This window comes from Carcharhinus amblyrhynchos, chromosome 29, assembly GCF_965287045.1.
Source record: "Carcharhinus amblyrhynchos chromosome 29, sCarAmb.v2.hapA, whole genome shotgun sequence".
NCBI classification, from domain to species: domain Eukaryota; kingdom Metazoa; phylum Chordata; class Chondrichthyes; order Carcharhiniformes; family Carcharhinidae; genus Carcharhinus; species Carcharhinus amblyrhynchos.
The window spans coordinates 7,068,862-7,082,224 of NC_137352.1; the positions used below are offsets into that span (position 1 = coordinate 7,068,862).

The 13,363-nt window shown below is 42.9% G+C and overlaps 1 protein-coding gene across 1 annotated transcript in view; it reads right to left on the reverse strand.

The window, feature by feature from the left end:
* Window positions 1-2,587: 2,587 nt before the first annotated feature.
* LOC145359783 (transmembrane protease serine 5-like) overlaps window positions 2,588-13,363 on the reverse strand; it is a 37,118-nt gene continuing 26,342 nt past the window's right edge. The window contains exons 9-12 of the mRNA XM_080214561.1: window positions 9,384-9,482; window positions 9,149-9,291; window positions 6,324-6,476; window positions 2,588-4,959 (exon numbers count right to left, since the gene is read on the reverse strand). Coding sequence (XP_080070687.1) covers window positions 4,936-4,959; window positions 6,324-6,476; window positions 9,149-9,291; window positions 9,384-9,482 — 419 coding nt within the window. The 3' untranslated portion in view covers window positions 2,588-4,935. The remainder of the gene's footprint in view (window positions 4,960-6,323; window positions 6,477-9,148; window positions 9,292-9,383; window positions 9,483-13,363) is intronic.

Here is a 13,363-nt window from a genome sequence, read left to right on the forward strand (position 1 = left end):
TGACCCAGAAGGAGACCATTCGGCCTATCAGGTCGAAACAGTCAGTGCCGTTCCTTCATAAGCCCTGCAAGTTTATTTGTCTCAAAGGCAACACAGTAGTACAGTGGTTAGCACTGCTGCATCACAGCACGACGGACCGGGGGGTTCAATTCCAGCCTCAGGAAACTGTCTATGTGGAATTTGTACCTTCTCCCTGTGTCTGTGTGGGTTTCCTCCAGTTTCCTCCCACAATTCAATGATATGCGGGTTATGGTGATTGGCCATGCTAAATTGACCCTAGTGTCAGGGGGATTAGCAGGGTAAATACGTGGGGTTATGGGAATAAGGCTTGGATGGGACTGTGGGAGGTGTAGACTCGATGGGCTGAATGGCCTCCTTCTGCACTGTAGGGATTCTATGATGATTCTGTGAAGTCCTCACCTAACTTCCTTTGGAATTCATTAATTAACCCTGCTTCCAGCACCCTCATAGAACAGCAGGTTCCAGGCCAACACAAGTATAAATACATGTATATACCACTGATAAAATGTATTTAACATATTAGTGTAACCAGACAAAATCTGACACTGATCCAGAAAGCGTGATTAGGGTGGGAAGACCACAAATTTGGGCAAAGAGGTTTATAGGGGCTTCCAAAAGGATGGTTAAGAGATAGCGAGTGCAAGCAAAGAAATCCTGACTTTCAGGATCTCTGGAGCTGAAGATGAGGTTGCCAGTTGGAGGGTGCTGAAAGTCAGCCTGGTAAACCTTCTCTGCAATTACTGTGTAGGAAATACGGCAGCCAATTTGTGCACAGCAAGCTCCCATAAACAACAATGTGATACTGAACAGATAATTTTGTAACGTTGTTATATAAGACCATACAGCTTTAATTTAAATACCTTCCAAGCATTCCAGTTTAATGAGACAAACAAGGACATCAGTTCAATTATTTCTTTATTTAACACTTCCAGTATCAACCCAAATATCAACAATTGCAACTCATTAACTCTTTGCTGAACTTTAACTCTTAAACTATACTTTAACTGAACATCAACTTTAACTATTTAACTGAAAATAGATACTACCAAGTTTAGGAAAACCTTGGCCAAGAAATATTCTAGCTGTAGAATCTATCTTCTTCCTCTCTGAAGTATTCTTCAGGGTACAAGCTTTGTTGCGATGTTTGGTCTCTTCTGAGCTATCGCTGCCAAACAAAGAACTTCCGTGTCTTTTATCCACAATTCACCACTTGCTTCCAGAAGATTCTCTGTCATCCAGGCAATTGTGTAACGAGAAACTGATCACATGGCTCGAACATCCAGTGAAATTACTTTTGAACGACACCATGATGCTTAGCTCATTTTACATGTCTCACACATAGCAGCCCTAAAAATCAGAGCCACACTGCCTCAGTTAATGTAAACAATTTCCCTGATCTGACCAACACGGGAAGCTTCAGATCACAGCTCCCAGACCAGATCCTCATTACCACCTGCATCTGGTTTTAATCTATAAGTTGACCAAAACTCCCAGGATGCTTAGTTCTCAGCAGGACAGCCATTTTAAAGCCATTATTGTGTTAAATCATGTCGTAGCCATTCTTTTCTCGTCCACACCTAAATCCAGAAACTCAGCTGACCTGGGTTCGAATTCTGCTACGGCAGACGGTGGAATTTGAATTCAATAATTTTTTTAAAAATCTGGAATTATGAATCTACTGACGTTCATGAAACCACTGTCAATTGTTGAAAAAACCCATCTGGTTCACTAAGGTGCTTTAGTCAAAGAAACCTGCTGTCCTTAACTGGTCTGGCCTCCATGTGACTCCAGAACCACAGCAATGTGGTTGACTGTCAACTGCCCTCCAAAAGTAACTAGGGATGGGCTGGCCCAGCGACGCCCATGTCCCACAAATGAATAAAAAAAATGTAAAAGAGGTCAGTATTAGAAAGAAAAGACTTGAATTTCATGTTGTTTTTACAACTACCTGAAGCCCCCAAGTACCTTACAACCAATGAATCATTTTTGAAGTGTTATAATGTAGCAAACAGAACAACCAACTTGCACAAACCTGCATTAACAGTGACGGGTTTTTCTGATATTGATTGGCCAGGTCAGCACGGGACAAATCTCTGTTCATCTTTGAAATACCACCATTCAATCTTTTGCACTCACCCGAGAGGGCCAGTGGGACCTTGCTTGGATGCCTCATCCAAAAAACAGCACCTCTGACAGTGCAGCACTCCCTCAGTACTGCACTGGAGTGTGAAAAGAGCACAGAACTACTGGAACGGCACAGCCAGGGTAGGCAATGCTCGGCTGAGATTATCAAATCATGTTTTTTTCTAATTCACTCGTGGGACATGGGCATTGCTGGCTGACCAGCATTTATTGCCCGTCCCTAGTTGCCCTTGAGAAGGAATGGCTTCCTCAGCCATTTCAGAGGGCAATTGAGAGTCAACCACATTGCTGTGGCTCTGGAGTCACATGTGGGCCAGACATGGAAGATTTTCCTTCCCTAAAGGACATTAATGAACCAGATGGGTTTTTCTGACAATTGACAATGGTTTCATGGTCATCGGTAGATTCTTAATTCCATTTTTTTTATTGAATTCAGATACCACCACCTGCCATGGTGGGATTCGAACTGGGGTCCCCAGAACATTAGCTGAGCTTCTAGATTAATAGTCCAGTGATAATACCACCAGGCCATGGCCTCCCCCAGGTCTCTATAGTACAGCATGAATTTAGGACAACTGGTGTCCAACACTTGGGATTATTCCAGATCAGTTCATACCAAATTCTTTCTTGAAAATTTTGACAGCTTTTGTAAACCTCATGACATTTTCCCTTCGGAATTTTTGATTTTAGAGATCAGTATTCAATGGAGGTAAAGACGAAAACAGCACTAAATATTCACCTCCACCTTCCAATTCTTCTGTCATTGGAAACTTGGTATCGAAATGTAAAATTTAGGATTTCCAGATCCCACTGCTCACAGAAACGTTTGCCTCAAATTTTACTAAACTGTGATTTCTTGGTACTGGAGATAACCAAAGATCTTTAGCCTGGTGACATTTTTTGACCATAAGATATAGGAGCAGAGTTAGGCCATTTGGCCCGTTGAGTCTGCTTCCCCCCTAGTCTTTATTCCATAATCAATCAAAAACCTATCTGTGCCTAAAGCACATTCAATGATCTAGCCTCCACCCTCTTCTGTGGCAATGAATTCCACAAATTCACCACCCTCTGGTTGAAAAAATCCCCCCTCATCTCAGTTCTAAAGGATCATCCCTTTACTCTGAGGCTGTGCCCTCAGATCCCTGTCTCTCCGATTAATGGAAACATCTTCCCCATGTCCACTCTATTCAGGCCTTTTAGTATTAAGTAAGTTTTATAGATCCCTCTCATCCTTCTATTCTCCATCAAGTACAGACCCAGAGTCCTCATATGCTTCTCATACATCAAGTTTTTCATTCCCAGTTTCTTTGTTCCTTTGTTCAATGTGTTGCTACCACGCTCTGGTTAAAATTGCCTCTCACCTACAGGGTGTGTAAAGGCCAATGCTTTGGCACTACCCTCCCATCCTATTTCAACACTGAGGCCCACTGCTATACATGTGACCAAAGTGAGATTTTTTTAAATTATTTATTCGTGGGACATGGGCGTCGCTGACTGGCCAGCATTTATTGCCCATCCCTAGTTACCCTTGAGAAGGTGGTGGTGAGCTGCCTTCTTGAATCGCTGCAGTCCATGTTCTGTGGGTTGACCCACAATGCCATTAGGGAAGGAATTCCAGGATTTTGACCCAGTGACTGCAAAGGAACGGTGATATTTTTCCAAATCAGTTTGGACTTGGAGGGGAACTGGTGGATGGTGGTGTTCCCATTTACCTGCTGCCCTTGTCCTTCTAGATGGAAGTGGTCCTGGGTTTGGAAGGTGCTGTCTAAGGATCTTTGGTGAATTGTTGCAGTGCATCTTGTAGATAGTTTACACTGCTCCTACTGAGCGTCGGTGGTGAAGGGATTGAATGTTTGTAGATGTGGTTCCAATCAAGTGGGCTGCTTTTCATGGATGGTGTCGAGCTTCTTGAGTGTTGTTGGAGCTGGACCCATCCAGGCAAGTGGGGAGTATTCCATCACACTCCTGACTTGTGCCTTGTAGATGGTGGACAGGCTTTGGGAAATCAGGAGGTGACTTGCTCACTGCAGTATTCCTAGCCTCTGACCTGTTCTTGTAGCCACTGTGTTTATGCTGTGAGTTTCTGCTCAATGGTAATCCCAAGGATGTTAACAGTGAAGGATTCAGTGATGGCAACACCACTGAATGTGAAGGGACGGTGATTAGAGTGTCTCTTATTGGTGATGTTCAAAAAAAAACGAGGTCACTCATTGGCTGCAGTACCAATGTGTGTGATTTTACTTTCCCAAGTAGTTGCTTAAGGCAGCCACCCTGAGCAACGCCCTCCGTCCCACAATATTTCATACACTTTGTGCTGGAAATGGGAGACAGACCTCAAACAGTGGATTGGGATTTGTGCAAAAACTCTTCTACATTTTGATGAGATAAATGTCAATATGCTCAGACACAAACAGCTAAAGAATATCGAACCCTATTCACTTGGCTGGTTTTAGTTATGTGAAAGACAGTCTTGTGTAAGTGGAGCTTATCGTAGATCTGACTGCATCATCTACTCAAAATATCCCATTATGAGAAAACCAGATTACTGGGCTTTTTTTCTAAAAAAAAACACACACATAATTGATCTCACTCAGTGAGCCTGGGGTCCAAACGATAATGATTTGACTTTCCTCATGATGAGAAAATAACCCAGACAGATTTCCCAGATCTAAAGCCAGGGATCAGCGAGTGTGAGACCTTCCGATCACCCCGAGTCATTGGCTGTCCCTGTTCCTTGTGTCACATTTATCACAGTCTTTCGAAGTTTCTTTTCTAAGAAGCAGGAGTGTCCAAAGGCTGCGAGAGAACAAATTGCACAATTATCTCTTGACTTCTTCTATGAGAAACCCAATAGCAGCAGGACACCATGCAGTCAGCTCCGCCATTCAATCAAATCATTGTCCATCTACATCTCAACAAAAAAATGATCCTGCCTTAGTTCCATTCACTCCCCAATCAATTTGGTCACAAAATAATTGAATCCCTACACTGCAGAAGAGGCTTCAGGCCAGGCTCGTAAAATCCCACCCGAGGCCAGTGGAAAATTCCATTCTGTGAACTTTACGGTAAAATTCCAGACCTAGAATTCCTATAGTACAGAAGGAGGCCATTCAGCCCATCGAGCCTGCACTGACAACAATCCCATCCATGCCCCATCCCCATAACATCATTGCATTTACCCTGCTAATCCTTTTGACACTAAGAGACAATTTAGCACGGCCAATCAATCTAATCTGCACATCTTTGGAATTCATTCACTCAGAAGTGGAGAATCCTTGGAATTTTCTACGCGGAGGACTGTGAAGGCAACTATTCAAAGTTGGAGATCAATAGATTTCTAGATGTCAAAGATATCAAGGGATATGGCAAAATTCTGGAGAATGGCATTGAGGTGTTAGATCCGCCATGATCCATCTGAATAGCAGAGAAGACTCAAGGTGCTGTATGTCTTATTCCAATTTCCTATGTTCCTAACATCCAATTTACACTAAACAAGTTTAGAAAAAAAATGCTGTTATGACAATCCTGGTCACTGCCCTTGGTGCTGAACTCTTCATTTCAGATTAATGGAATTTCTGAGCTGCCATGGTGGAATTTGAACTCACATCTCCAGCCTCAGCATCACAAGACTCAGCAACATAGCCACTGTGCCCCCATCTAAAACGATAGAATCAAAGAATCCCCCACAGTGCAGAAGGAGGTCATTTGGCCCATTGGGTCTGAACCGATCGCAATCCCACCTAGGCCCCGTTCTATCTAAGAGTATAAGTACAGCAGTATCAGTTCCGGTGTTAATGAGATATTATTCACTCAGATTTGTCCTTGCATTCACTGCACCTTAACAAGGAGCAAACCAATAAATAAGCCGAGCAGTTTTTGCCCGAAATAAACACAGCTTTTAAGATTTAATAGCAATGTTGAAATTGCAAATGCGTAACAGTCAATGTCGCTTTATGACTGATAAAAATCACTGCTCCTTTTAAAGTGTAAGTTTTAAGCCACAGGAACAGTATTAAAAAACTGCCCATTATTCAGTCTTCGCCCAACTGAGTGAGAGATAGACAGGTAGAGATAATCTGGGCGTAACTGAGAATCTATTGCTAAAGAATAAGATTGATGGTATCATTCTTTAATTCATCAGGAGTCAGCGAAATGCTTACCTCAATCACGCTGTATATCCAGTCGAGGAACTCGGACACTTTTGCGTAAACTCCTGGGTGGTTGGCTTCAGCGCATCCAATGCCCCAACTCACCACTCCCATCAGATGCCAGGCTTGGACATTCTCACATACCAAAGGGCCACCGCTGTCTCCCTGTAACATACAGTCACAGTCACTGTTCAATAGACATGCAAAACTGCCCACTATCAGATGCAAATTGTCAATCTCACTCAAACAGGTCATAGAGGGAGATCCTGTGACGCAGTGGGTAGCGTACCTGCCTCTGAGCCTAAACTTCTGGGTTCTAGTCAGTGGCACAGTGGTTAGCACTGCTGCCTCACAGCACCAGGGATCTGGGTTCAATTCCTGCCTTGGGTGACTGTCTGTATGGAATTTGCACATTCTCCCCGTGTCTGTGTGGGTTTCCTCTGGGTGCTCTGGTTTCCTCCCACAGTCCAAACATGTGCAGGTTGGGGTCATTGGCCACGCTAAATTGACTCTAATATCAGGGGATTAGCAGGGTAAATATGTGGGGTTAAGGAAGTAGGGCCTAGGTGGGATTGTGGTCGGTATAGACACGATGGAACGAATGGCCTCCTTCTGCACTGTAGGGATTCTATGAATCCAGGACTTAAAGGTCAAGGAGGGTGGGTTCATTATTTTGCTCTAGTTGTTATTCACCAATGTGCCTAGTAACCAAAGAACACAGATCTAAGGTGCTGGGTAAAATATCCAGATAGGCCACGTAGCTGAGACTAGAATCAGAACCCTATAGTGCGGAAGGAGGCCATTCAGCCCATCAAATTTGCACTGACCACAATCCCACCAAGGCCGTATACTCATAACCCTAGCTAGTGACCCTGATACTCAGAGGCAATTTAGCATGACCAATCCACCAAACCTACACATCTGTGGGCGATGGAAGGAAATCGGAGCACCCGGAGGAAACCCATGCAGACATGAGGAGAACATGACCCAAGCAGGAATTGAACCTGGGTCCCTGGCGCTATGAGGCAGCAGTGCCAACCACTGTGCCTCAGTGCTGTCCCAAGGTGTGGGAAGTGGAAAATTCATTTTGGAATGCTAGGAGCTGTATTTTTCAGGCTAAGGTGAAAAACTACAGTGATCAGGCAGAGGGGGAGAACTCACCCTCTATCCCCCACTTAGGTATCATGCTTTGTGTCTATCAGCCCTATACCTAACCTGGAAGTACTTCATGTTGCTGCTAAGGTGGAAAATATGTTACACCTCCCAATCCTGGGATCCTTTTTCTTCAACATCATATTAAAAAAGAATAATTTACATTTCTATACCTCATAAACTCAGAGCATCACAAAGTGTTTTACTTCTGAAGAGAACCTAATGTTGTAATGTAGGAGATGCAAGAGTAATTTACATACAGCAAGATCCCAAAAACAGCCATGTAGTAACGGCCAGATAATCTGTCCCAATGATGTCAAATGAGGGATAAATATTGGCTAGACACTTCACAGCCCTTACATAAAGGCAGAATACTGCTGATGCTGGAATCTGAAACAAAAACAGAAAATGCTGGGAAATCTCAGCAGGTCTGACAGCATCTGTGGAGAGAGAATAGAGACAAGGTTTGACTTGATTTGATGGTGATTTGATTTGATTTGAAAGTCTGAGGTCAGGTATGAACTGACTCAAGAACAGCTTCTTCCCTGCTGCCATCAGACTTTTGAATGGACCTACTTTGCATTAAGTTGATCTTTCTCTACACTCTTGCTATGGCTGTAACACTACATTCTGCATGTTCTCCTTTCCTTCTCTATGAATGCTATGTTTTGTCTATATAGTGCACAAGAAACCATACTTTTCACTGTCTGTTAATACTTGTGACAATAATAAATCAAATCAAATCAAATCAGATTGATCTTAGCTCTGACGAAGGGTCATTCAGACTCGAAACATCAGCTCTATTCTCTCTCAGTAAGAAGTCTCACAACACCAGGTTTAAGTCCGACCAGTTTATTTGATAGTAATCCCACAAGCTTTTGGAAACAGTGTTCCTTCGTCAAGTGTCAGAACCTTCTACACACCTGACGAAGGAACACTGTTTCCGAAAGCTTAAGGGATTACAATCAAATAAACCGGTTGGACTCTAACCTGGTTTTGTGAGATTTCTTACTGTGTTTACCCCAGTCCAACACTAGCATCTCTACATCTATTCTTCCTGCACAGATGCTGTCAGACTGGCTGAGATTTTCCAGCATTGTTTGGTTTTTGTTTCAGATTCCAGCGTTGACAATATTTTTGCCTTTATCTTAGCTGTAAAAACTCATCTGGTTTGTGCTTTAAGGAAGGAAATCTGCCATCCTGAGCTGGACTGGCCTCCATGTGCAATGTCATTTAGGGATGGGCATTTTTGTTTCTGTTACTACAGAGGCCTTCTTCAAAACCTTGCCATGGGATCTTTGATGTCCAACTGAAAGAGCAGAGAAGACTCTGGCTTCTCACCACACTCAAATACATCACCTCAGAAAGCGCAGTGTAGTGGAGTTGCTGAGATGAAGCTTCAGATCAGGCCTAGGATGGGGGTGCAGTGCCTCATCTTGTTGGCTTGGGCCTTGCCTGTCTCTCTCCTGGGGGCCATGAATTGGATTCAATTTCAATTTGGCTTTTTGGATGGAATAAAAGAAAGAAAGTCCAGAATTTTGTGCTGCAATGGGACTTAAGAACTTCTAATTCAGTGGCAAGAATACTCCACACCCACACCACAGCAAGTCACACAGAATTGGCTTATTGGAATGAGAAGCCAAGTCATTCTCAATCCAGATTCTTTTTCTCTGATCTCAGCTCACCTGGCAGGCATCAACTTTACCCTCCTTGTATCCTGCACATAACATTCTCGAAGAGATGGCACCATTGTACATACAGCTGCTGTTACACCTCTCGGTGCTTATTAAAGGGACAGACGCTTCCTTTAAAACATTTTCCACCTGATCTGGAACAAAAGAAAATTGAGAATGAATGAGTCAAATCCAAAGAGTTCACTGCCGTAGAAACAATCTTCATCGTGGTGTCTCTAATCCTTACAGGCATTTGCTTTTGCATGACCCCAACCGGATATCCAACACTCTTTTCCTGGAGTAACCTGTTGATTGTACTCTGGCAGACAGACTGCCCTCACCGTATCTGTAACACAGGAGATGGTGAAAAGACACTACAAGTGTTAGGAATCTGAAATGAAAAGAGATGATAAACAAAAAACCCAGCCTCTGTAAAAGGAAAATGTTGCTGGCGGAAATGCAACTTAAACATTTGGTGGAATTTTACCATTCCACCCGCCGCGGGAATTGAAGTTAGCGGAACACGGACTATACAAAGGCTCATTGACATTGGGCAGGATTTTCCAGCCTTGGTATGGAGGGTATTAGCTATGAGGAGAGATTGAATAAACTGGGATTGTTCTCCCTGGAAAGATGGAGGCTGAGGGGGCGACCTGATAGAAGTTTATAAAATTATGTGAGGTATAGATAAGGTGAACAGTTGGAAGCTTTTTCCCAGGGTTATTATGCTCCCGATGACAAGGGGGCACAAGTTCAAGATAAAGTGGGAAAGATTGAGTGGGGGAAGTTTTCTACACAGAGGGTGGTGGGGCCCTGAAGTGCATTAACAAGTGAGGTGGTTGAGGCAGATACATTGGCGACATTTAAAAATTAACTTGATAGGCTTCTGAACAAACAGGGAATAGAGGGATATAAGTGTTTGGAGGGCCGAAGGGCCTGTTCCTGTGCTGTACAGTTCTTTGTTCTTTGGGCAAGTGCTGCTGGAAAATCCCGCCCATTAACCTTTCTCTTCATTCATTACAAAAGCTGGAAGCCCTCCCGCGCACTTCCTTCATTGTTTTAATCTTATGAAAGATTGTTTCAATATGATATTTTATTGCATCTCATGGATCTGTTTCCCCACCCGATAAATGACTTTGCAGTATGCTCACTGCAAGAACATTTGGTGGCAGTTTTTTGTCTCATAGATAGCAGTCAACAATTGCTAGATTCTGTTTGTTAGAGTTAGTTGAAGGAGGAGTATTGGCAGGGACATTCCGCTGTGAGGGATCCGATAGACATCATTAAAAGTGATGATTCACAGAAATATAGGAACATCAGGGGGCCATTCGGCCCCTCAGATCCATTCGACCTTCCAATTTCAAGGTTTGCAAATGATACAGAACTTGGAAATATCGTAAACTGTGAAGAGGATAGTGTAGAACTTCAAAAGGGCACTGAGAAGATGGTGGAATGGGCAGACAGTGGCAGATGAAGCTCAAGCGGAGAAGTGTGAGGTGATGCATTTTGGTAGGAAGAACATGGACAGAGAATACAAAATAAGGGGGAAAATTCATAAGGGGGTGCAGGAGCAGAGGAACCTGAATGTATTAGTGCTTGGATCAATGAGGGTGGCAGGACAGGTGGAGAGAGTAGTTAATAAAGCGGAGAGTATCCTGGATTTTATTAATAGAGACATAAAATATTAAAGCAAGGAGTTTATACTGTATCTATACATCACACTAGTTAGACCTTAATTGCAGTATTGTGCGCTTATAAAATTCTAACAGGGATAGACAAGATAGATGCAGGGAGGATGTTCCTGATGGTGTGAGTGTCTAGAATCAAGGGTCTGAGGATTCAGAGTAGACCATTTAGGACGGAGAGGGGGAGACATTTCTTCACCCAAAGAGTGGTGAGCCTGTGGAATTCATTACCACATGAAGCAGTTGATGCCAAAATATTGCATGTATTTAAGAGGCGGCTGGATATAGCACTTGGGGTGAACAGGATCAAAGGTTATGGGGACATAGCAGGGTTAGACTACTGAGTTGGATGATCAGCCATGATTGTGATGAATGGCAGAGCAGACTCAAAGGGCTGAATGGCCTCCCCCTCTCCTATCTTCTTTGTTTCTATAGTTCTATGTACAGTTCTGGGTGTCACACGATAGGAAGGATGTGAATGCATTCGAGAGATAGCAGAAGAGATTGACAAGAATGTTTCCAGTGATAAGAAGCTTGAAGTATGAGGATGGATTGAAGAGGTTGGGACTGTTCTCCTTGGAGAGGAGGAAGGCTGAGAGGAGATTTGATAGATATGTTCACAATCATGAGGGGGCTGGACAGTGTAGATAGGGAGAAACTGTTCCTGCTTGTAAAAAGATCAGGAACAAGAGGGCACTGATTTAAAGTGATTTGCAAAGCAAGCAAATGTGATGTGAGTTTTTTTTCACTGAACCAGTGGTTTGGGTCTGGAATGAACTGCCTGGAAGTGTAGTGAAGGCAGGATCAATCGAGGCATTCAAAAGGGCATTATACGATGATTTGAATAGAATCAATGTGTAGGGATACTGGGAAAAGCATGAGAATGGCACTAAGCCATGAGCCAGTATAGACATGATGGGCCAAATGGCCTCCTTTTGCTCTGTAACAATTTGATGACTAACTCATAGTGTTTTGCACCTCAACTCCTTGACTTAAGGTTGTCCAACGTGAAGTTTTTTAAAGTTGATTTATTAGTAATAAGTAAGGCTTACATTAACGCTGCAGTGGAGTGATTGTGAAAGTTGTCCTGGAGTCTCCAGGAATTAAAGATCAATCTTGTGGACAGGTGTTAAGTGTGATGTTGGAGAATAATCATGTTGGTATTAAAGAAGTAATTACCACTTTTCCTTAGTTTATTTGAATACTTACATTATGAGTAATAAAAATATCGGAGTATGCGGGGGGGAGTGGGTAATAAAGACTGACTTAGGGTAGGACTGGCTGAGGCAGGAAGTCATATAATGACCTCTCCAGGAATCTGCCCAATCAGAATTGGCAACAATACTTTTGCTCCAATCCCACGATATCCGCACAGGATGAAAATCTATTGATCTCACGTTGAAAAGTTTATTTATTTGCGGGGCAGGCTCAGGGGGCTAGATGGCCTACTCCTGCTCCTATTTCTTATGTTCCTCCCAAAATCCATCAAATTGTTAGTCATCAAATTGTTACAGAGCAAAAGGAGGCCATTTGGCCCATCATGTCTATACTGGCTCATGGCTTAGTGCCATTCTCCTGCTTTTCCCAGTATCCCTACACATTGATTCTATTCAAATCATCATCTAATGCCCTTTTGAATGCCTCGATTGATCCTGCCTTCACTACACTTCCAGGCAGTTCATTCCAGACCCAAACCACTGGTTCAGTGAAAAAAACATACATACATACATCACATTTGCATTCTGGGGAAGAGAGGGTTCCAAATTTTTGCAAACGTTTGTGTTCAAAAAATACTCCCTGATTTTACTCATGAATAACTTGAATCCGATTTTAAAGTTATTTCTCTGATTTCCCCTACCAGAGGAAATACTTTCTCTATATCTATTCTTTCAAACTGTTCTAACATTTCAAACACTTCCATCGGATTAACCCTCAATATCCTACACTCAGGGTGATATAAACACATTTTGTGCATTCACAACCCACCAACTATTTTACTTTAGTTTTATAACTTTATTTATTATTGTCACGACTAAGCTTGCAGTAACATGGCAATGAAGATACTGTGAAAATCCCCTAGTGGCCACACTCCTGTGCCTGTTCGGGTACACTGAGGGAGAATTTAGCACGGCCAATGCACCCTAACTAGCACGTCTATCAGACTGTGGGGGGAAATCTCGCACTAAGTTGATCTTTCTCTGCACCCTAGCTATGACTGTAAGACTGCATTCTGCACTCTCTCCTTTCATTCTCCATGAACGGTATGCTTTGTCTGTATAGCGTGCAAGAAACAATGCAAGAAATAATACTTTTCACTGTATACTAATACATGTGACAATAATAAAGCACCCGGAATAAATCTAAGCAGACACGGGGAGAATGTGAAGACTCTGCACAAATAGTGACCCAAGCCAGGAATTGAACCCAGGTCCCTGGTACTGAGAGACAACAGTGCTAACCACTGTGCCACCCCTTTAGTTATTAATACTTCAGCAACGTGATGACTGGGACCTATCAGTTTATATTTGGCTGCTACACAAAA